We start from the raw sequence: 25,515 nt of genomic DNA, 5'->3' as shown, positions 1-25,515 counted from the left end.
CCTTTCTAAAAATATATACTAAAAACCGAGCACATGTTTTACGGGCTGGCTGATTTCAGTCAGGTGAATGAAGTCTTCCGCTCTCCATAAGCACAAGGTTAGGAAGCCTACTGACCTACTGGATAGGCCTCAACTGGCCTTGATCCTATCAGCAAGAACAAAATAAGCATGGCTGGACAAAATTCCACAAAGACAAAATCTATGCAGATGTTCTTTCCTTTTTGGTTTTCCTTTAATTTGCAAATCTTGTAATCTAAGACCGAAGTTGACTGAACCAACATCTAAACCAGCATGCAGCACTGGCCAAAAAACACAATCTGTTTCCCATTTATGTGTCAAGGCTGCATCCTTCTGGGGGGCTGAGAAAATTTATTTCAAAAAGATTATATAGTGAAATCATGCTAGACATTTCAGTCATTTTAATCGATGGAAAATCTGACTTCTAAAATACAAAAATGTATGTACTGAAAGCTAGTCAGAAATTTAGATATAAGGCAAAAAGCATAGAAAACACAAAATTTTACTTCCCTGGTAAAATACTTGTCACCAGGAATACAAAGATTGAGATTAGTGGCACTACTACAGCACTTCTACAAAAAGTAGGTGCCAGAAATCAATTTCAGTGTAACAGTTCTTCTTCAGTTTAGCACAAAAACAGCTTTACCACTTCAGTCCAAACACATTTATTACAAAAAAGATCCCTATCACCAAAAGGGTATACATGTTTTTACTCTCTTTTTTATCCTCCTTTATTTCCAAATAAAGTCCTTCCCCACATAACACCAGGCTCTGTAGGGGACGTTAACAAATCACCACTTCACTTTAAAAGCAGAGAGGTCTGCTAAGCTCTGTTAGATCCTGAAATGTAGCAGGCCAGAAATAAGTTACCAAAGGAATCTTCCACTGTGAGACAGTAAAAAAAAAGTCAAGATTGAAAAATAAGTTTGCTGATTTCAGGCAAAGATTGTTTTGCATAAAACTTGTGTACCTACCTGTATTTCATAACAAAGGAAAGAAGACCTAGCATTGCATCTCAAACTTTATTCATTACGTCTCTTTCCAATAAGGTACATAGTACATAAGAGAAAGTAGTGAAGTTATTTAATACTGGTGGTGTTTTTGAAGCTACTAATTAATTATAACTTGAAAATTCTTTGTATTTCAGACTGATTAACGTTCGGCATTAAAAAATACCTTTTTAACCTATTTTCCTCATTATAGTTAAGCTACTTTACAGCTAAAGGAAAAGAGAAGAATTTCCTGACAGCAACCACTAATGCAGACTAGTGGTCAGAACCAGGAAGTCCCAGCTCCTAACTCACACGTGTCAGTATCTCATTGATATAGCCCTAAAGATAAAGTACTATTAAATGCCATTATGAAAAGATGGTTTATATCTAGATCCACTGCACTATGTCCTATTAAATTCATATTGCTTTAATGGTTTAACATCCTAAACACTTGAAACTTCCTCACGCAATTTCAATAGATGCAGATGTTTAAATTTCTCAAAACATTTAATGCATTTTAATAGATGCACGATTCCCTAAAATCACAAAAGATGTCAATTCATTTAAGTATGATTGCTTATCTGTCACACAGTACTGCATATACACTTATATTTAATTGCTCTTCAAAACACAGGTTTTCTTAAGGTGATAATGTACAGAAATTGCTAAATTGCAATGAAGTTCATGATAAAATCTTATGAAATCATAAGTCAGGTGTTAAATACATTCATTCTTCAACATTCATCCATAAAAACAACAATTTCAAAACACTTCCTAGAAGAGCTACAGAAAACAAATACCGTATAAATGTCACAGAAAAGACAATTTAGATGGTAATGACAATATAATGACAGCATCCCAGGTGGAATCTGAATGGAAACGAGCCAGAGGGCTCTGGAAAGCAGCACAGGCATTTCACAAGGCCATATTTTCCTCACCTAAAAAAACGACCACGTGGTGTCCGGGGATGGACTCTCCACACCAGGACAGGAGCTGCACTTATTGAAATGTGGTTTTTTTTTTGAAAGTACACTTTGCAGAGACGTTGACTCACTGCCACAGCCACGTCCAACCTCATTCATCTTGCAGTGAGGACCATGTAGTTTAAATGCATCAGCATAACAAATTTTGCATCGCAAGACTTGGTTACACGCACGCTCATGTAGGAAATGTTGTTCACAAGATTGCAGACACTTCAGGGGAAAAAAGGCCCTATGAACAGTGTTGGCAGCTGTAAAAATCTCTACTGAAAGAAATTGTATCTCTCTAACCCACACAGTTTTTGTTTTAAAGATTTAAGAGGAGTAATATTAATATTCTAGTCCAACAGAGTGAGAAGTGTCCTTAGGAAATTACAGAGACCCGACTGTCATGCTTCACACCCAGAGTGATTAAATTCTTAAAGAAAAAAAAGTGTGGCACAGAATTAGTCTTACTGTTGTAAGAAGATTTACTTCAACTCTTTAGCCTTTGCATGGGTGTAGAGGATTACCTTTGAAAAGCAAATATTTTCCACTAGGCATAGGTGTAAATCCTTAGCACTGAACAGTGTAACTAACAGGGACATGAACTATTGTAAGGCTCTTTTGAGTGATGCAACAATAGTGTCCGGAGTGCATACAACAAGACTGTTAATTCACTAACTCAAAGTAGATTTAACACAGATTTTGATCACAAGCAGTGAACATCTGTAACACTGAGGTTGGTTGGCGCACGTAATTCATCCAGAACATAATCACTGCTTGAAAGCATCTTCCAATTGCTTTTCAAGATACAAAGATTGCTTCAGACACTTCTGAATAATAATTCTTTAGTATTATTATCAGAAAAGGCTTTATTATCATAAACTTGTGACTACTGGAACAAAATTAAATAGCTTTTTGTCCATTTTATATCAAGATTATTTTTTTTTTTACTCTTTTTATACAGCCAAAGTAATACACAAATGTGTGCTGACACACTGAAAAAAACTTTGAAAGCAATTTGCAGTGTTATTCTGTGAGCAAAAACAGTACAGAACTATAAGATATAATTGTTTACTTCCGTATTTCCAGATGACATTGCAATCTACACACAAATTTATTCACAAAAAAATATTCTTACCCTGAAGATCCAATGCTTTTGCACACACCAAGGAGAGGCCGCTTCTCCGAAAAATTGTCACATTTCTGAGCATCTAGTGAAAGAGAAAGCAAACAAGAAAAAGCAAGTCACCATACATCATTTGTGCCACCTTTCATAGTACCTGTGCACTGGGGCTGGGAGGCAATATACTGCAGAATATTTAATACATAATGGAAAACTTGACAGCCTGTGCAAGATTAGTAATAGAAATACGAACAGGCAGAGCAACAAACAGTGGGAGAGCTGTTTTTGAAGGCAGTAACAAAACGAGCAGCACAACATGGCCAGGATTTCGTAGTTGTTTTCTGTTTTTTCCAGTTGGGGTAAAGAATTCTGTAACTACAGAATGACAAGTAACATCTGCTAGCTATTCATTGTTTAACAGAAGTTGCCTGAAAGAAGACTGTCACCAGCTCTGTGTGGGTTTCCCACACTGGTTTCCCGTCTATTCTACTGAGGTGTAAGTGGAATATAGGAGAGTTAACCATAAGTATGCAGTGGAAGAGCAGACACCCTCATGTTTCTCTGTTACAAGGCATGCTGCTGGTGTCTGCCCTAGCAGGGCCATGCTGACACCCCACACCACCCATCTCAGAAAATACAGGATTGAATTCAAAACAGTCATGGCACCAAGGAACTTCAGCTTCTGGACAGGCAACCTGGTGACAGCACCCCCAACGTAAGGCACCCAGGAGCAGAGCTTCACAGGTACAGCTGGCACAGCTCTGCCTGCATGTTTGTCACCAGAAGCGGGCAGCTGCTGCCCAGCTGCACTTACACCCTGACTCCAGAGCTGTCACTGTTAAATGTGCTGCTATTCTTACAAGGGGACTTTAAAAGTTTTGGAAACTTCATCTTACTGATAAGGAAACACAAATCAAACAGAGTAGAAAACATATCTTTGTAACAAAGTTTCACTAAATTTCAGGGTATGTTTCCAATCCAACTTGAAAAACAGAAACAGAGCAACACCATGACCAGCGAATTTCTTCCAGTTTCTTTCAGCCTTTGCCTTTTCAATTATCTGTCTTTATCTCCATCTGTAGGTGTGGACTTTTTTTTTGGTCTTCATTGTACATCAGACCTTTTGATCTACAAAGAATGTCAGTGCTCCAAACTAATTCCCAGATACTGGTGTAGCTGCACCAAATCAATTATTCAGAAAGGCACAACAATTAACAATATACATTTTCACATAACAGCCTCTGTTAATTATTAATAACTCAGGTACATGCAATTAATTTGTAACTGTCCAGAGCTCTCATCTACACAAGGAGAAGGCGTCCCTCCTACACATGGGGGTATTTACAAAGTTAAATGGGTCACATCAATAATTTCACCACCAACAATAGCTTTACAAGCAACCCAAAACAGCCAAACATATTTTCCTTTTATTCCTATTATTTCCAGGTCTTTCATGAGTCAGACCTGTACTGCATGTACTGACCTGTGAATTGATAAATGAAACATACAGATTCTTCTGAAGAATCTGGCAACCAATTTGTTTACTGCGATCCATTACCGGCCCAACTCCGTTTGTTTCGGCTCACCTTGCTGCTCTCCAGCCTTCATGGAGAAAGGCTGACAAATGCTGGCTACTGGGAGCGCCGACATTGATTTAAGTGGACACAGGAGTTTACCTGAAGCATTTAACTACATTTTCTTTTTTCTTTTTTTAACTAGGATATATCAGACAGGCAAATTCCTGTTTATTACTGGTCTGGTTCTAAGTTAAACAACAAGAAAGAGGGATGAAGGGTAAGAAAGGTGGCCGTGAACACACAGAAACAGCAGCACAAAAACAGCAGCACCCGTTTTAATACCCACAGAACAGCTTTGCAAGATTTGCACAACAGGTGCTGGAACTCCTGCTTCAGTCTGCAATGGCCAAAGCCCTCATTTTTTAAAAATGCATTTTCTACCTTAACTGCATACTTTGGAAACGTAAACATTAATACTCCAGGAAAGGATCATTATTTTGAGGACTCTGCAGGGCATTAAATCAGGTTAATAGCGGTTCTGGTCATGAGATTGCAAAAAGCACCGCGTGCTGCTCTCTGCGGCGCTTAATGGAGTCAGCAAACCCATTCAGTTCAGGGCTGGAATTTAATCTTCCAAGTTGCGGTGGATTAATTTTTATTTGTAAAATTGTGTTTATTTGCATGTGCAATGCACTGAGGCTGTACACACCTGCTGCACACAGTGTTTAACCCAATGCAGCAGGATGATTGAAATGAAAAGCAGCTAGCTAAATCCCTCAAATACAAAAAGTATTGAAATCCTGTTGCAAAGTCTTTTTCTTAAACTCCTTTTATTCTAAATCCTTTTAATTCTGTCATATAACACTGCAGCATTTATAAAAAAGCTGGAAATCCTGACAAATCACACAATTAAAGTAATGAAAACTGTTTTTTTTCCTGCTAAACAGGCACCACCGTATCTACAGCTCCATTTAGATAAATTATCTCTTTGTGCTTTATTTAAAAAAAACAAAAAAAATCAGTTCAGTTGGTGTACTTTAAGCTGAAAACAAACAATATCTGCAGCTAGATGTCATTTCATCCAGATCAACATTTAGAACTTAACAAAGTCAAAAGTTTATCCACACGTAAGCTCCAAGCAGCTCATGCTCGGTGCTTGTGCTGGGAGTGTGAGCAGCCATCCCATCCCCTGGGCCTGCAGTAATGCCAACAACAACAATACCTGTGAGGAAAAGAAAAAGAAATCCCCCCGATTTTCACAGGAGCTCAAAAGCCAATTAAAAACCATGAAAAGCACCCTCGTTCCCTTGAGCAAGAAATTCCCCACTTAGAAGTCAAATTCTGACCTATTTAGTAATAGCATGCATGCATGATGGAGTGTATTTTTCTGGTATGAGATTCCAGTGATTGAGATAATTCAACAACACAGAGCATCTCCTGTTCAATCAGACCCTTTTTATTCTGTCAGTTGAGAATTGGGTTGCATTTCCAGTCCTGCCCCACATCAGCAGTACACGGGAACGCAGGAAGCCACACGTTTGGCACTCACTACCTATGGCTTTCACTCCCTATTTTGCTCCTTCCATTCAGCAGAAAGAAAAAAGGGGCTGTGACTCCAGTCCTCGTCCTTCAGGTGCTCCTTTAGGACCTCTGTGCCAGACTACATCACTGTATCTCCCTCCACTTCCAGCATCACCCAGATACTTCAAGTATCAGCACGCCGCCCCAGTACCTGCAGCAGCAGATCTGCTTCCCACATCCCTCGGACATTACCACCCTACAGCCCCCTGCCTCTCCAGCTGAATGTCAGTATCCATCACTAATAAGCTACAGTGGTTCAAAATTCAGCATCAACATCAAAGATTTTGGTCAAAGAGGCAGAGCTGCACACATTGATAAAAATTTGTTTCTGTCTTCTTCTGCAAACAGCTTTATTGTTGGACAACTAAGTCCATTCTGCATGCAAAAATGAAAGACGGCTGTGAAACATTTGTGAGAGATCAAAGTTTTGAGAGTCATACATTAATTGAAGACAGATGGGAGTATTTCATTTGATCGAATCCTGTTAGGAAAAATTAGAAGACATAGCAGTGTAACGTGGTGAAGGCTTCAGGTCTGCTGGCCTAAAGGATCAATGCAATGTCACCAGAACAGAAATGGGAGTATGGGGGTCAGTCCACACAGCTCCAGAGAAATCAGCATTTCCAAATGCTGTGCAATTCTTCCCAAAGGCATCTATTAAAAGGGTTACTTCCTCTGCTTCAGAACTCTGTTCTGTAATTTCTGTAATCCACCAACATTAACATTCATTACACCATAACAATATATGTAACAGTTAAAAAACAGCCAAACTTGAACGCACACCTGCATGACCCAATTACACCAACATAAACCCAGCTACAAATTGCTACTGCCTGCTCAGCTCGTAGGAGTAGTTCCTCCACCACACGTCCTGTGCAATTATTTTGCCTTCTAGGACTTAAAACCACCAAGCCACCCAAGTGGCTGAACATCTCTAAGACTCACATCTGCATTCCCTTAGAAAGCAACCTTACTATTACCATTCTTTTAAGTCTACCTGCACATAAAGCTGAGTCAGCTTTTGAGGTTCAAATTTTATTTTAACAAAATCAAATACGTAAGCAGTACACAGCAGAGATCAATCTGCTGAATTGGAACTTTTACTGCTTTAGATTTTGAACTGCAAAGCTAGTCTGTGTCCTAACTGTGTCCCAATTGTAGTTTTTCATGCTAATTCTAGTCTTCAGCTCTTTGTCCATGAGGTTCCCTCTGGTCACTGCTGTTTCAGACAAAACCTCTGGTTTATTTTTTCTTTCCTTTCTTAGCTCTATTTTTCTGTCTTATCAGCCAACTTGACCAAACCATCAACTCATTGCAAAATGTAGGACTATGCTATCACCCTTTCTAGAAGTGGCATAATCTACATTAGGGCAGTAAATTAATTCAGTTCAATGGAGGGATTTATTCTCATAACGCTGAGACACAGCAATAGGCTTTTACAGATAATGACTGACCTGAACTTCAATACACAAACCAGTCATCACGTACACCTGAACCATGAATTAGCACACATGCTGCCATTCCAGTACTCAGCTTTGGACTGCCCTTACTAAGCAGCACTATTTTCTTGGTTGACTTTTGAGCTAAACAAGTCTATCCAAATAAGCAGAACAGCACAAGGCACAAAGCCGGTAGTTGGCCAAGATGTTTTAAATCGACCTCAGTTAAATAAAGACAAATGGCAGACCATAGCACTTCACAAAGCAATACTACCCCAAAAATGTTAAAATATATACTTTTTTAAATGCTGGAAAAGTTCTGGAACTTTTTTTTTTTTTTTTTTTTAAATGACTTCTTTAGCCAAAGAACATACAACAAAAAGCAAATATCATTTCTGAAAGTAATCACAGAAATACTAATAAAAAACAAACCTGCAAACAAAAAAGAAAAACCAACCAACCACAAGGCAAACCTAGGAATACTCAAGTCAGAAACCTCAACATACAAACTTCATATCATTTCAACCCAACAATTCCCACTCGTGAAATCAGTTACCCCAGGAAGACAAGAACAACAACATCCAGAGAAAGAGGTGAGAAATTAGAAAAGATGTTGAACAACGGCTATGAATGAGCAGGCAAGCATGGCTAATGGTCAAATTCACACCATACTGGTTGTCATTTTCATTATGAACGATGTCCACTCTCTGATCCTCACTATGGACAGCAACAGACATCACCAATTCTGGAAAATGCCATCTCTGATGATCCCTTCTGCCCAGCCCTGCCCTGCAGCCTGCCCCTAAGGACTGTCTGCACGCTGTTCTTTTCCTGTGATAGTGCAAGCATCTCATTCACAATAAAAACAAGGAGTTTACAACGATCAAATACAACATCATAAAATATTTAATAGCTGTTATCTCACTATTAGAAGAAATTTAAAGTCTTCCTAGTGTCAATGGGATTCTTGTACACTTTGAATCATTGATCAAAAATGTTTCTCATTTGCACAAGCGACAAAAGCCTTTTCCTTTCCCCCAGCCATCACATCCTTGCTGCCTCACAATCAGGCAACCTGTGCCCAGTGCAGTGGAAGAAAGAGGTTGGAGACAATCACCTAGAACACAATATTACTGCAGAATCGTGGAAAAGGCTGAATGTAGCAACTGCTACATCCAATTACTTATGCTTTAGGTACCTCAAGGTGAACCTCAGGGGAATCAGAAACAGAAATTCTCTCACTGTTCCTGACCCTAAATTTTGTGGGTGATGTATAGCAGGTCCACAGAGAAGAGTAAGTGCCTACATTTTCCAGTGTTATTTACAGCAAGCTCTCAATTCTTTATGGACATCCTCTCCAGGCTGCAGCCCAGCCACACCGCAGTTACACCAGTGCTGCAATGCAGGGCAGGGTCAGGCCTCCTGCTTTGTTAACTCAGACAAAGCACTGCAGAGCTGCAGCCAGGCCACAGCACTCCCAGGAGCCACCAAGCTGTCCAGCACGGCACAGAGACTCACCCAGCACTGTGGACCCGAGCTGGCAGCGTGCAAAGGCTCCCAGGAGTGCCTGTAACCTGTTACATCAGATCGGCAGCCTCCTTTGCAGTAAGCCTCCATGAAATAACTCTTTTCAAACAACGCCTCATTATGCTGTGAAGCACATGATGCAGCAGAGAATCTAACATCAAAAGACTACAGCATTTTAACAGAAGAGTTGACAAACTATTAAGTTCTGCTACTGTAAAGCCACCACGTTAAAACCATAAGCTTTCCTTTCACACCTGGGAATGAGTTCCTTATCACAAACTAAGATCTGTTTCTAGGAACGTGCCAAATGCATCCACTCAGAGAGCCCCACTTTCAATAACTCCCTTTTTGCAGCTTTACAGTAAAATAGTGCTTCAGCCTACTGATAATAATCAGCTTCTCCTTTACAAATTCCTTTTATTTTGAATCATTAAAGCTCATGTGTTAGTTATCTAAGGCCTCTTATTACAGCTTTACTTTTATCTGATTCCAAATACTGGTCAATGATACATTCATGTACTTTCAATCAAAGATTTATTTAAACCAAGCTATGTAAAAAGAGACCAAAACATGTTTTTAAAAGGTTTGATTTAATATGAGCTAATTTGAATAGTTTTCTAATGTAACAAATATCATTGTCAAATGCTATATATGCCATTTAGAGAAAGAAAAAGAGTAACAAAGTGTTACTCTTACAAACTAGACTGAAAATCAAAAAGCACTATTTTGCCATCAGGAAAAAAAAGAGCTTGTAGGTACTTTGATTACTTCAATCCCATCAACACCTCTTTTTTCTTCCTTTGAGAAGGAAGAGGCACAACCATCCATCATGTAGTGACAAACATCAGCAAATAATCATAGCTGGACAAAAATTACACAGTGCTCCTCCAAACAACTCAAAAGGCACAAAAGCTTGTAAATTATTTTACTTCAAACAGCATTAGCCCATAATAAATTTTAACTCTTGCCTAGAGACAACACTGTGCTCTTTATAAAGCACAACCTTATATAGATGTGTCCTGTATGTTCTGCTCAAGCAAAAGTTACATAACATAATTAAACATAATGGATTATTTTGAGCCATTTAGAAATATACTTACTGATCTGTGGGGCTGGTAAGATCCGTGCAGCTCGAACTGGACCATGGCGGACAGAAAAGAGTTCCTGAGCTTCACCACTGATCTGCAAAACATACAGATATGAGTGTACAATGTAAAAAAGCCTACATACACATATAAAAGCACACATGCACACACACACACACAAAATACATTCCCCACAACAAACTGTTCTTTTCCACAGTCAGCTCTCTCAAAATCAAACTGCCATACAGACAACTTTCCATCTGAAACATTCAACGCTCAAACCATGAGAACACAAACGATTCTTAAGAAGCCACAATCGTGTGAAAAATAAACTGGATTCCCACTAAGCTACTGAATACTGAAATCTGCATCTTAATTCGGGGGGCTGCTGTTTTATTCAACAGGTAAAACTCTTCAGAGCATAAGCACTGAATGTAATGGACACATACTGAAAACAGACAGGATTCTCAAGGGAAGAAACCACAGAGGCAGAAGGTCAGTTCAGAAATATTCCAAAATTTCTTTTCTCCCTCCAACAAGTGATATCTCATAGGAGCTGGATAATGACACATCTACCCAACAAGCTTTCCAATGTGCAATTTTCCTTGAAAAACTGACAAATCCAGCTTTCTGATTTGTTTCTTTGGTTACACAGTAACATCAGAGTAAACACCTCTAATCTAGCACAACAAAACCCATACTAGCATATTACACTCACTTAACCAACTTTCTTAGCTGACTTTTGATACAAAAATCCTATTTGTTGGACTTGCTTTAGATGAACAGCAACTGTGGTGGTACAGGAAGGCTCAGATCAGAGGAACAAGAAGTGTGCCAGAGATGGTGCAAGCTCGTATTGTCTCTTCCCCCTTACTGAGCAATTTCCATTGCGATCAACTAGCTGAATCAAGATTTCACAGTGTATGGCAGGCAGGCAGGAAAGACATTGTTCTTCTTACCAACCACCCACAACTTCACTGAACATGAATATATCCTGGAAGCCTTCAATAACACAGTCCACAGGAACAAAGCCTGCCCCTAGAAACACGGGTCTTGTGTGTGAATGAGATCCTAGCACTATTGCTAGGAATGTCTCCGTATTTGAGGAGACTACACTTGAAGTTGACTGATGGCTCCAACTAACCAAACCTCAGGAGGTACACATGTATGCAACACAGCATTTGTTCTGCACAGTGTGTACTTCTAAAAACAAACAAGCAAACAAAAAAAAACTACTGAAAGCCAGTGATGAGGAGTGGCAAACACTGACAATAGAAGTTCAGGGTTTTTGATATATACATATATTCCATATTCACCAGGTGTGAAAATTATGTTCCATAATTGCAGAAGGATCAAACTAATTAAGTTTGTCACTAATAGCAATCTTGAAAAGATTAAATCAGAGGTAGTTAAGAAAAATTTCCAGACTTCCTCTAAGTGGTCAGTCAGAATGCATTTTCATAACTGCCTGGTAATGGATGCAATGCAGAATGTCAAACTTGAGGAAAATGGCAAACATAATGAAACTCGTTTCCGAACAACCAGCAACTTAAAACAGACAGAAGGAAGCTAAGAACGTAGCAAACATGTTGGACAGAGTTTTGCCAAGCAAGCAGCTTAGAATATCAGAAACGAACACAATTTGAAACAAGGTTCTTAGGAATTACTGAACTATAAATCCAAGTTGCTTTCTGAAATGTCATTTCATAGCTGTTCCCATTTCTTTCTACACTTCAGCTCACACATTCAACAAGTCAACATTCCGCTACTGTTTGACAACAAACCAAAGCACAGCGCCCCAGAGCTTCAGCTCACCACCAAGCCGAACTCCTTACCAGCACTGCTTTACACAGCAGTGAAGCTCACCCCACTCAAGCAGATCTTCCCAAAGAATATTCTGAAAACACCACTGATACAGAGATGGCTGACCATTCTGTAACAGTAAGCCACAGTACAGCCCAATAAGCTTGGGGAAATACCTTTCTTTGCCATTTCGGACTCTGCATGCATCTAGCAGTTTCACAGCGGTGTCAATTAGCGTCAATGACATGATTAGAATTATTCCTGATGGACAAGACAGTTTTAAAACTGTAATCAATATGACAACTAACCCCTTAGCCTACTATTCTGCTCTTATTTTACCAGGCTGACATTGGTATCATCACACTGCTCTCCCAGTGAGCAGCAGCACCTGAACAACACACAGCCCTGTAGCACCCCAGCTTGTGAAAAAAACAGGTTGAATTCTGCCTCTGGGACAGCCAGAGGCTCTGCCCTGAGAACCTTACTGATCAGATCCTAGATCAGATATAGAAAATAAGATCAGAAATCAACTCCTTAAAGACTTGTTGATTATTTTTAACTGATCACGAGTTTGAAATGCGGGTGAGGGAAGCACCTCTGCATCCTGAGAACACGACTGAGAAAAGTAGAGCACTGCAAAGCAGAAAGTGAGAGAGATGAAAAGAACAGGCTTTCTGTTCATCGGAACACAGCAGCACAGGGAAAGAAGAAAGGAGGAAATGGAGAAGAAGAAAAACAGAAGGCTTTGGAACTATTATTATTGGCAATTAAAGGTTTTTTCCTCCAAATCATGAAAATGCTGTTTCACATGCGTACGCACATCAATGGCTATGAATGAAAACAAGAGGGAAAAGAACTAGCATAACAAAAGCACGGAATAAGTGATTCATATAAAACAATCCAACCCAATTCAGTCCCCTCCTTTTTAAGTATGCCAGCACACTGGCTCTGACTCCAATCTACTTCAAATACAGTTGTAGTCCCAAAAGTAAGATACACTAAGAAGGCCAAACCTGCTTAACCAAGCTGCTGCTCTTAAATATACTGAAGTCCAGAAAGCGCGTTTATTTAACCTGTGGATGCCAAGACCTGGCAGAGCTTAAATATGAGGTTTTCACAGAAAGGCCTGAAAGTGCATAAATACAAATGAAGTTTCTTTGTACCTTAACACACAACACCAAAATTTGAGCCAGCTCTTTTCGTGGATATAATTCTTAGTGTTCAGTAATTAATATTCATCACTTGAAAGGTAACTACTTCACTATTTTCTGCTGGCAGGAGCAACAGAAAGAAAAAATGAACAGACCAACCAAAGCTATGAGACTCAGCTGGTGACAAAGGTTCTAAGTATTTAGCTCCTAACTCAGCATCACTGCTGTAGTTCTTTCCTCTCAGTGCACAGGGCCTTTCCCCAGGGAAGAGGACATTGTAGACAGATGCAAGTTCAGGTGGGCTCAGTCATCAGTATAGCTCACATACTCAGCATGTTATTCAGGGTGCCAAAAGAAAGGATATTTTAAGATAAGCCACAACTGGAGACTGAGCAATGAAAATTCAAGATGCCACCCAATCCCTGACATCTCCTTTGTTCAGAAAAAGTCATACTGATGGACAGCAAAAGAGATGAGAAATCTGCACATCACACAACAACATGGATCAGTTTATAACATCACTTCTTAGGAATCTATCATAAAGGAAACATTTTTGCAAGGACTTTGTTTTTATTTTTTAATCTTACATCCTTAACTGCTCTACAGGAACAGAAAATTCTGGAAGTCATTGGACTTCAACGTATGCCATGAGCTACGAAGTACTGGTTGCCCCTTAGGTTTGCTGGGCACTGAAAAATGCACTAAGGCTTTAGAGTTCAAGATTTTCTTTGACATGCAATTAATTATTATTTTTTTAAAATATTCTCTGCAGAAGCTTCTGCTATTTGCAGTCTTACACAATTCAAAATTAACTGCAGTTAATGCTAGCACCATTTACATAAAACACCCTTTGTTTTGTTGTATCTAAAACATAGAACACAATTACCACTGTGGAGGCCACGTGTATCACTCTTGGCTAAAAGCAGCATCTTCAGGGCTGAGAAATTTTGATCTTCCTGCCTCTTCAGGCTTTGTCTGATGGGACAGCTGACAGCCAACCTGTCCCTCAAACAGGACACTCACTGCACTAAATCAAAGCATGACAAATAACTACATTTAACATGTGCCAAACACCGCTGAATGGCCAACAGCTTTGTCACTGCCACTCTGGCCAAGATGTGGGCTGGCAAGTCTAAGGTAAAAGGTTCCACATCCCTCATTACCAGACCCTTGAGCCACACAGTCTCATAAGCATAGACAAAACATAAATAGACTTCACGAACTGAAAACAGAGCTCTAAATTCTTCAGAAAGCACCTGTGAAGAAAATAGGCTGTGGCTGCCATTTTGGATTTCATCCAGCTAAGTAGCGAGTCCCTGTGGCAGCTTTCAAAGCTCCTGAAAGTTTTTCTTTCCCATTCCACAAGCCAAGACTATTTCCAAACAGGTTTCAAGAATAGAATATTATGCTATAAAAGCAGCATCAGGCACTCATTCTGTAGAAGAGTGGATCCAAGATGACGGCTCCAAGCTGGTCCGATAGCACACGTCAGCTTCTGCAGCGCCCAGTACCAGACCACAGCCCACAGACCAACGTGGGAGGCAGCAAGCAAAGAACACAGCAATCCAAAATGCAGCCCCAATGAAGCCTTCATCACTCACTTCCAATCAGGACAGATTGGAAGAACAAGATGAATCCTCTCCTCCAGGTGCAACTACTGCTTAAAACACAACCTACCAGAAATCTGGAGCACTGCTTAATTTTTGATGGCAGAGCTTTATCATTTGGAGCACACCAGTTTGCACCCATTAAGAAAAAAAATAAGAACAAAGAAAGTTTTGTTCACATTAAGGATAACTAACAGTTTTCAGCCATAGAAAATGGTTTTCACATGATGAAAACAGCCAAACGTACACCAAACAGAAGCAAAGTTTGAAAGCCAATGCTTAAACTACTGTGCAATAGAGGAAAAGTAAACTGATAGTATATTAATAAAATGTCATAAGGCACAGGGAGGATCAGCATCAATTTGTTTGTTGTTCTGTTGCTGTTTTAAAATTCCAGGTGTATACCTTTAATACAGCAATGTAATGTGCCAATAAGCAATGACTGAAACCACTGCAAACTTGTGCTGGACATAATCCTGCTGGGATAGAGCCCTGCTGGTCATCTTGCTGAGACAGTGAGAAAGAATATTTCTAAATATTTTAAATATATCTAAATATTTCTATATAAAGAATATATCTAAATATTTCTAAATATCTTTATTCTAAAATAAAGAATTCTTATTTCAGTTTAGAAACTGAAGCAATCACCCTTCTCATTCAGAACATCTGATTATCTATAAATTATGAGAACTTTGTGCAGAGAGTTACACAAGTCTACTCAAGTGACCAAACTGCATCTATCATTTAAAATTATGACAATACAAATTGAATTTAAAAAGCACTGAAAGCTCAGTAACGGTTACAATGTCCTCAATATTCTCATTTTATTTGTCATACATTTCAAGGAGCTTCAGCACAATCAGACTGCAGGCTCCCTGTGAAATCCTAATTTGGGAGACAGTTCTTGTTTCTTTTTAATGGCTTCATTTCTGCACTAGCACAGGAACAGCACAAACAATATTGGGCACAGGCAGGACGTGGGTACAGACTGCATCAGTGAGCCTTCATCTCGGCTTTGACCCCATCCAAGGGCAGCTCCATGAAATGCTGCTTGGTCTCTTTCAACACCTCTCTCTGCAGCACTCTCAAGTTCTTTGCGTGCACTTTCCTTTTTCTCCCACAAGTGCAGGTTATGACATAAATGAAAAAACCACCATCAGATTTGCAGTCACTTAATGAGTGTAATAACAGAAAATACCTCAATTTCTCACAGCTTGCTATACAGACAGCTGCCATTATTATCAGTTTCCCTTTGGCATTTTCTATTTTGTTCAACCTGAGCTTCATAGCTGAGTTTTTATTTTGTTTTTTAAGTGTAATCTGAACCATTACGTTACAATGATTTTCTACTTCTGAAACTTTCAGCATACAATGAAAAAAAAATTATCTGCCACAAAAGCAGCCAACATGAGTTTCACTGAGCAGGAACATCTAGAACAGATACTTGGAAACCACATTAGGCAACGACCAGTTCCAACTGTATTTGAAACGTGAAACTGGGGCGAAGGAAAAACAAAGTCCAAATAAAACAAGAAAGTACACGGCACAATTATCAAATAGGAACTTCTACTCATACTTTTGTATATTCCCAGATTTCTCCCCACTCAGGGAGGCATATTTTAAGAGCACTTTCAACCTTCCCACCCCCATTTCAAAACAAAGATCAAAGAAAAGTCGCTTGGATGGACACCTTCCGCTTCTTATGCAATACAGATTGAGACTCTGCACTTCAAAACCCCAGCCGTTACTTCAGCACCCAGCAGTCCAAACACTATTCCAGCCCTTTGAAGCAGCCCTAATGGTATCTTCCATTTGCAAGTAACACTTCTGTAGTCAAAGATCTTACTCCAAGGAGATGTTAATGTGAAAGCACTCAGACTGCAAAGAGCCACACACTCCTGGAGGCAGCCTGCGAGGTGTTCAGAAGTCAATGTAACACCATTACGGCGAGTGTCAGCTTAGGAGCTGTCATAAACACTTCATAATCACTCAGACACAAACCGGGCTGCCTGCAACACATTATTTTATTAAGTGCTGAATAGAGGCTCAATTGTACAAATAAATAGCACAATGCTACAGATAATAGCCTCACTGAGGAGATTTTCAGAGAAATGTCAAATTGTTGCTTTTTCAGACTGAAAGGTTTTTAAACTATGGAGATTCTATTTTATTCTTAATAACTGGAATAATGTTGTGTAATAACGAGCTAAGCACTCAGCAAGATCAAGAAGAAGAGATGCATTTGTATAGTACCAAAGCACTGTCAAATACACCCTAACTATTAAGTCAGCAGCTCCACTGCCAGATTTTCTTTTACTTGGACTAAGTAAGGAAAAAATAGATGGAGAAATACAAGCATGGATAAATACAGGCTGTGCTACCTCCAAGCTTATCAGGTAAGATAAGATGTGAGAAGATATTTAAAAACCGATATCAAAGACTATCAATCTGAGAAGCTATCCAAGTCTGTGCTACTAACAGCAAACCCATCCCAGCACTGGCATTACACCAACACACGCAGACTGCAGCACTGCACAAGACGACGCTTCCCCCTTCGGATGCATTTTTCCAGTTTCACAGGTTAAACAAACAAGGCACCGTGCTGCCTCTGCAGCTCACGTTTCTAAGATGGATGGTACAATATTTCCTTAGTTGCAAATTTCTTCCAATTCATCAGACTTCCCCCACACCCATGAAAAACACCTCTGCAAGAAATGAACTACAGTAAGTTCCTTGCAATTTCATTTTCTTTATTCCTCTGAAAGAAGAAATACTACCAAAATGTAGAAGTTACGAAGAAATGAAACACGCTGGGAAAATACAACCTGGCTGCACTAAGCAGCAACCCTCCTGCAAAAGGTCACATCAGGCATCCAGTCGCCTCACTTGTGGCTCATTCAGATACAAAAAAAGAAAAAAAGGCCTTTTCCACTGGGAAACTGGGTAAGTTACCCCGTCTGCCTACCTGTCAGGACCAGGGAGCACACTTACTTCACATGAGTCAGGATAAACGTGAAGTAGTTCAACTCCTCATTTGTTAGTATGATCCATCAAATCATTTCATGCTTAATGCAGTGAACCACGGGGTAAGAGCTTAAATGCAGGCAGTTAATGTAGAACAGGGTACAATGAGGTAATGTGTTCATGTATCAAAGAAACGAGACGCATTGCTTCTTTCACTCTCGCTCTCTTCACACCTGTAAGATGCCATTGCAGGGTGAATTTCTCAGGAGCACTGATAGAGACAGCTTTCACAAAGACACGCTTTCATTTAGACACAGAAAGCCACTTCAGAGGGATGCACAGAACTCTCACCTAAGCACAGAGTAAGGGCACACACACAAAACAAAGAATTACCTATGACTGCCAGATACAGAGCTCTTCTATCACACGGCCAGAACAACCCAGTGCCAACACAGTGCATCTCAACCCCTTTTTCAGGAAACATGCACGTGGGCAAGAATACTTCAGCACGACAAACTAAGCTGCTCTGCACAAATTCTCTAGCTTAAATCTAAGTGACTGCTCACTGCCTTAAGGAATCAGCTCGCAGCGTAACTCTGAGTGCTGCTCAAGGCCTGTTTCCTCTCTTAGCTCGGTATCTTACTGACACCTAATGTTTGTTTTCTGTAACACACTTTGAAGAACAAAGCAATGAGTTTCTGAACTGTTTTAACAGCCTGTTCTGTCATCTGTACACTATCTAAAAACTGATCAGTGTTCAAAACGTTGTAGAAAACTAATTTGGTACTGTAAAATAATTTTTAGTATTCAATTAACTCTAGTAGAAGGCAAAATCCCAAAATAAAGCGAGGAAAATCAGATTTAGTCACAATTTCTCAAGACACACAAGAATAGAAGCTCCTAAATTACACTTTACTACTCTTGGAAGTATACTAGGCCCTTCCTTCTATTAAATCCTCTCTTAAATGCAAAAGTTCAGCAGTTTTTTCTTCCTCAGCTCCAGCTAACAACATGCAAAATGAAGAGGGGGAAAAAGCCAGCTCTCCCACACCCTAGGAAACTCAATTAGACATGCCTACTTTTTGGTGCACAAAATAAGAGCATTTTCTGTTTTACCATATAAGCTACTGGTATACGAACCCTTTTTACACAGCAAACCATTACATAATACAGAAATATATATATTTCAGAAAGGCCTAACGTTTTATGAAGAGAAAGAACTCCATCCTCACTACATTATTTTGAAGGACAAGGTGTTATGAGCAATATTTTTTTTTAAGTTAAGAATTTTATGACCTACTGTATTAAACTTTATTCCATAGTTCAAGAAATTTGGGAGAAATTCCCCCAAATTAAGACCATGTGCTCATAAACCATTCTGAAACACAAACTGCAGGGTGTGGATGACAGCATAAAATCAAACCCATATGCACACATAGACTTTAATAAAATTAAAATTGCAAATCATGTACATGACAAACACTGTGATTGTAAAATACCATTCATACTGTCATACTTGCATTCCCAGGACAAACAAATTCCTTTCATATTTCTCCGCTCTCTTTTCCTTTCCCTAAGTTAAAAAGATTTGTCTTTCCAGGACATAAACTATTGCAGTGCCAGATGCTGCTCCCAATTAGCCTCTGAAAATTTACCTAAAAAATCATTTGCAAAAAATGCTTAGATCTGAGAGCTTGAATTTACAAGTTTGATCCACGCTCAGCACGCACCTTACACAGCAGCGATGGTGAACATTGGCTCCAGCCACTCCAGCAGGAAAAGTTAAAACCTTCAGGTAATAGCACACCTTACAAACAACGGCACTTCTGCCATACAAGAGCAGTTTGCTGGTACTTACAGGTATGCTCCAGACTTGCATTCCATCACTGTATCCGATCATTAGCAGTAATGGTGGCTCATTCCCAGTGCTGTGTATTTCATGGAACTCCATATTCCTTGATGTATCTAAATTGGGTTTAAAGAGCAAAGCCACTGGTTAACAGGCTGGGAGCAGTCGTGGTTATTACCAGCTGTACTGGATGGTGTTTCCCCAGTCAATGTTTCTGCTCTTGTAATTAAAGGCAAAGCAATGAGGTTTACATTTTTTATGCTGAAACAACACTGAGATGCATCCTTTTAGGTGAGATCCATTAAAATTTCACAGATAAGTTAGAGAGTGTTAGAATGGAAAACAGTGGAGGAAAATATCCTTCATTAAACAAGAGTTATCACAAAATACACCTAGAACTTCTGTAACTCTCTCCTGTGATGAACAAAACACAGCAGATCTTTAAAATGGAGAGAAGACCAATAAAGTTAACATTAACACATTCTACAGCTACAAACGCACAGACTGATCAAAGCTCTTCCTAAAGAGTGCACAACTCATCTTTGCATCAACCTTCTGAAAAGAAGAAAAACCACAGGAAGAGAAGTGCCTCAGAACATAACAAGAAAATTAAGCCTTTCTTGAGTAAGGCCCTGTACAACTTTATTTCCAAGGATGAACAAAAGATCCCTGCAAATACGTAAGCATCAAAGAAAGAGAGGAAAAACATTCAGGATGTTGAAATAGGATACACTCAGGTCCAAACACATTACGTGGCATAAAAGCATAGACAAAATACAAAGGATTCTGGAAAATATCATAAACCATTTTTGTCATGCTGTAAAAAAGAGCCTAAAGAGGGAATGGCCAAGAACTTTTAAAAATAAACAGAAGAGGACAAGGAGCTCACAATGAAAAGCTTTGACAGCCTAAAGCTGGACATAAAGCTGGCCATGCATGAGTTGATAGGTCCTTTTTTGTTCTAAGAGCCATGAATTTATGAATTGCCAGCCTCTGTGCCATTTCAACAGCTGGAAAACATAATAATCTTTCCTATTAACTTTAAGGAGAGTCTGAAAATTCCTCATCATGGTTCTGGCTATAGCTGCTATTGCTTCATATTTAACCAGAATAAACCTTTATCATAGAGCTCTAGACAGGAAAATAAGATGGCAGACAACAGCAATTCTCTGGAAAACTTAACTCTCGTGCTCTCCAGAAAAGCCTGATCAGGAATGCAGTTCCTTTAGTCCCCCAGCTCCAGCAATCACACGTGCCATACACTACAAACAACTGCTAAGTGTTCAGTCCATTTGGGCAGTTACCTGACAGCAGCGTTCAACCACTCCCCACTCAGTCACTAATCTTGCTTGTTCAAAAAAGGTGACCGGGATGGGCTGGGGTAAAACATCTCACATGGTATCTGGAGATGCACTTCACTCGACACTCTTAGCAAAATTCCACGGCCATTGCCATTTTTTCTTGATGCTGGACAGCAGTTGCCAGTCAGCAGCTTTAGCAGACAACTTCCTGAGACACACTAGAAGCAGTAAGTTGCTTTTAAAGAATACGTTGTGGCCTTGCTTTTATTTACCATCATATAAAGAAAGACATCATAGAATCTCCTGGTCCTTTTCCCTAACAGCTCATCCTTTCTAGGTTACTATGAATTATACACATCACTGGACATGGTATATCCACAACTTGGACCTGGATTCACAGTTAGATAATCTAACTTTAAAACCAAGCAGTGCACAAAAGAAATTCAGTTCTATGCTTCATCTTCAACTATCATAACAAAAGGATTTTTTATTATTTGCCTCTCTTCCTAAGCAAGAGTTGGTTTGCCTTTAGATGCAGTAGCAGGTTGTTCCATTTGCACGGTACCGACCAAAAGCATTTACATACTGAGAGAAAAATGAAACCGTACCATTCAAATCCGCGTTCTCAAATCTGACCCAAATGATCTTCTCCTTTTCTTCTGCTGGAGGAGTGCCACTGTAGGCCTGGACAAAAAGCAAAAGGCTCAAAATAAGAAAATGTAACACCCGCTTTTTCCTTCCTTTATAGAGCACAGAAGAGACTGTGACGTTTATCAGTAATCAGGTATACCTGCACCTTACAGGCAGCCAGCATTACTGGGTCATCTTGCTTCAAAAAGGAACCAGTCCACGATCAGCACACAGCATGCTGGCTGTGACTCACACGTTCTAACATCACTCACTGAAGCAGACACACAGCAGTAAGCCTTCTGCAGCAGGTCAGAACTGCCACAGGTCCTACAGCAATTTAGTCAGGCTAAAAGAGTGACTTCTGCCACATTTAACTCCTAGCAATTCTACACTGCCTCTAAGAGCAACATCAGAGGTTCTCACAGGAGGCCTTTTTATTCTTAAAACCTTTTTTATTCACTTCAATGCTTTCACTTACATGCTAAGCAAAAACGAAGAAAGAAACAGACTTTTACTACAATTTATTTTACCAACACATTATAGTTACATTTGTGACATCTTTATCTCAGACATTTTACAGAGAATAAACTGCAATCCCAGCAGAACAAATCTGTGTTTCAGTTCTGTGTTCCACAGACTCCCATAAGATGAGATACACAAAGAAACTCTGAAGGAGACTTGCAGTGTTTCCAAGCTGCATGCTTTACAGTTCTCAGGAGAAACTGTAGTAGTAAGAACGTGAGCTGCAGTAGAAATACCATCACTTCCAAATGAATTACGGCAAAATATGGAGCAATATATTGGAATAAATATGAAAAGAGACCATATAATCACTTTATACACACCAGAAAAGCAATAACATGAGCTAAAAAAACAGATTTAAAAAGTGTGGGTATTACTTTTCAAAACAGACTGCATTCCATGTTTCCAAGGCAAATTGATTTGTACAACAAAACACAGACTGTACCCTTTAACTACAGAGAAAAGCAAAGGCAGCAAGGGGGGGATAAGGAATGCAGCAGTCTTTTAAATGAAAGTTTGACTAATTTAATTTTGACCATGAGTCCAAAAATGCATTTCACAAGCCAATACCAGCAAGGGGATTTCTTCTTATTATTATTACCATTAAAGAAATTCATGACTTCAGTTATCCAAGACAGTCATTCAAATAAGAACCAAGAGAGTTTCCTGAGGCTATGGGCAATTAGCTGCAACACTTCACTACTGACTGCAGCTTTCCAGCACTGCCTTCCCTCTGCTACTGAGAGGCCCACAAGCAATACAGAAGTGACCATTTCATGCTACCTGTGAAACATGTTACCTGCTGCTACCTGTGAAAACCACAAAAACAGAAGCACTGCAGTTCTCATGGAGGGAAAAAAAAAGGGATAAAAGAAGACAGAGAGAGAGAGAGAAAACAGAATGAAGACTTCTGCTTTGCTAGTGAAAAAACTTTTAAGGTATGCACATACCTGTGGCACAACGTCTTGAAGAAAAGTAACAACACTTTCCATATATGACTGTTCCCTTGAAAACAGAAGGAGAATTTTTCACTACTACTGGTCCAGAAGTGGTTAGGGATATATTAAATAAGACATATTGACAGATGAAACACACATGACAACACAAAACTACTAAGGATGCGATGCAGTTACTCAATAGGCTGTCACACACTGACTACATACAAAGTGACCTAAAAGTATGTAAAATGTGAATTGATACCTATTTATGAACCAACTGCTCAGGAAAAGATAAAATATAACAGCTGAGAAAGAACCCACATTCTCCACAGTAGAAAGACCAATTAGAGCAAAAAAGGCTTTTGGAAAAACATTTCTCAGCATTTTTCTACTTGAACTGGATCTTACACCATGAAAGAGGGCTCACACCAAGGGCTGGAGCTTTCCTTGTGGGGCCTGTAAACTTTACAACCTCAGGTGCAAATGTACAGCGACAAGGGGAATGGAAGCAGCAGTGGGTGGAACAAAACCCCAACCAGGATGAGTAAGGAGATACTTCCAGATACAGTTTTACAGCTTGGAAAGCTTATTCCTTCTTGGAAGTTCATTAGCAGCAGTGCATAGTAAGTACTGCAAGACACACTGGTTCTGCTAGACTTAAACAAACGTCTTTATGAGCTTATCCTCACACGAGTGGTGAGGCTCTTGTGTAACTGCTGAGCAATGCACAACGTTGGCTGAGCTCACGACACAGTGTTGAAACTACACAGAAAGTTTGGGCTTTTTGAAATGCATAATACTGAAATATTCTGGCAACCAAATCTATGTTCATAAAGTCTGGAAACTTGAAAACAAATAGAAAGCAACTTCCTCCAGTGCACATCTTTGGCAGCCCTCACATTTTCATTTTGCCAGGCACTTTTCCTGTGCTACTCTAAGATTTCTAAGAGCAACAAGGAAAAATCATAAAGTAAGCAATCAGGGACCTTGATGGCCAAAGGTATGCACATTTTCTTTGTATTCTCTAAAACCATGTAAATTATTCAAAGTTGGAACTTTCAGCAGGTAAGACTGAGATGCTCTCCCCTAAACGAGGGCAGCAAAGATATTTCAAATGCTGCAGCACCTCAATCAACTTAACTACTGCACTCCTCTCTGAAAACAATGATGAATCAAAACCACAGGACTTAAAATATCTGAAAGCTTACTCCAACCAATGACAAAACCAGGCTTTGTACAGCAACCCAGGCAATGGCTGAATCAGTGGAGACCATCCTACTGCTTTAAGTAAAGGCCTTACAAATAAGGTGTGGTTTTCTAGAGCTGATCCTTCTTTTGTTTATGTAGGTCACAAAAAATTGTCTTTGTGTACCTTCAGAGTCCTTCATTACCAACCAATAACATCTTACAGGTATAGTATTAATGGTGACTGAAGTTCTGGTGTGAATGCCTACCAGCAATAGTCATAATGGCTCTATCTTTCAGTTTGTTAAATGAGTACTGGGGTGCCTTTTTTCCTCCCTGTAGCATGCCTAGGAACAAAGCTGATGTTTGGGAAATGTTATCCACCATAGTATACTAAATCCTTCACAATGTAGGGGAAAAAAAAAAAGCCCTGAAAGTTCCTTTGAATTGCTTAAAAAACAACAACAAACCCTAAAAACAAACAGAACACTTAACATTGGGAGGCTTAAAATGCATTATAGAATCAAGTTCAAAGAAGATCAGTTTATGTATCACTCCTCTTGTAGTTCTCTACCACCTTCTGTTTATAATAATTCAGTTTAACATAAGCAAAAGTCTGCAGGGAGCTACGTGCTACTCAGCATAATCTTCTCCATGAGAATTTGTTTCAGTATTCATCTTTAAGCTGCACAGCTCTAAAGGCTGATAAGTATCTCATTCAGGGAGGCTGTCTGACCTGCACAGGCAGAGGAGACAGGAAAGCAACACCTGCTTACTTCCTTTTATTGGAAAATACCGACTGCAACAGCAATGTTTTGTCAACATCATCTCTCAGAGAGAGCTTTGAAAGAGAGTTTGGGCAAGGTGCCTCACAAGCAAGACCCCAGAACACATTCCCCATAAGGCCTTTTCTTCCAGAACGTTCTTACGTGACAGCCTGCGGGCGGACCACCGCTCCTCCAGTGCAGCGACTCGGGCGGCGTGGGGATTCTGTCGCCATTGCTTCTCTGCAGGTACCTGTAGAAACATTTCCTCTTAATGACAATCCTTTGCATGAAGATCGCTCACAATCCAGCTCTTGTCACCTTTTTTAGGATTATGAAAACCTCCGGGAGAAGGAAACTCAACTGACTCAACCCATAAGGCACCACACCTTCACAGCACTCTTAAAAATACAGATAGATAGAGATATCCTCTACTGGTATCAATACACCTCCTGCAAAGTATGTGAATGCAACTGGGCCCTTTGAATTCTGAACGCCTTTCCTAATGGCAAACAACACCTGTACGGCACCACAGCTCCCAGGCACAGCGTTCC

General features: G+C 39.7%; 1 protein-coding gene across 13 annotated transcripts in view; it reads right to left on the bottom strand.

Annotated features, from left to right (window-relative positions):
- The window catches only part of BCAS3 (BCAS3 microtubule associated cell migration factor), a 302,365-nt gene that overhangs the window by 276,014 nt on the left and 836 nt on the right, over positions 1-25,515 (bottom strand). For all 13 annotated transcript variants that reach the window (XM_052688679.1, XM_052688678.1, XM_052688668.1 and 10 more), the window contains exons 2-7: positions 25,127-25,214; positions 23,025-23,079; positions 21,531-21,606; positions 19,631-19,737; positions 10,263-10,344; positions 3,114-3,186 (exon numbers count right to left, since the gene is read on the bottom strand). In XM_052688679.1, the coding sequence (XP_052544639.1) occupies positions 3,114-3,186; positions 10,263-10,344; positions 19,631-19,737; positions 21,531-21,606; positions 23,025-23,079; positions 25,127-25,197 (464 nt within the window). In that variant the 5' untranslated portion in view covers positions 25,198-25,214. The remainder of the gene's footprint in view (positions 1-3,113; positions 3,187-10,262; positions 10,345-19,630; positions 19,738-21,530; positions 21,607-23,024; positions 23,080-25,126; positions 25,215-25,515) is intronic.

This window comes from Tympanuchus pallidicinctus, unplaced genomic scaffold, assembly GCF_026119805.1.
Source record: "Tympanuchus pallidicinctus isolate F22 unplaced genomic scaffold, pur_lepc_1.0 scaffold24, whole genome shotgun sequence".
Lineage (NCBI taxonomy): Eukaryota > Metazoa > Chordata > Aves > Galliformes > Phasianidae > Tympanuchus > Tympanuchus pallidicinctus.
This window is presented reverse-complemented; position numbering and strand designations above follow the sequence as displayed.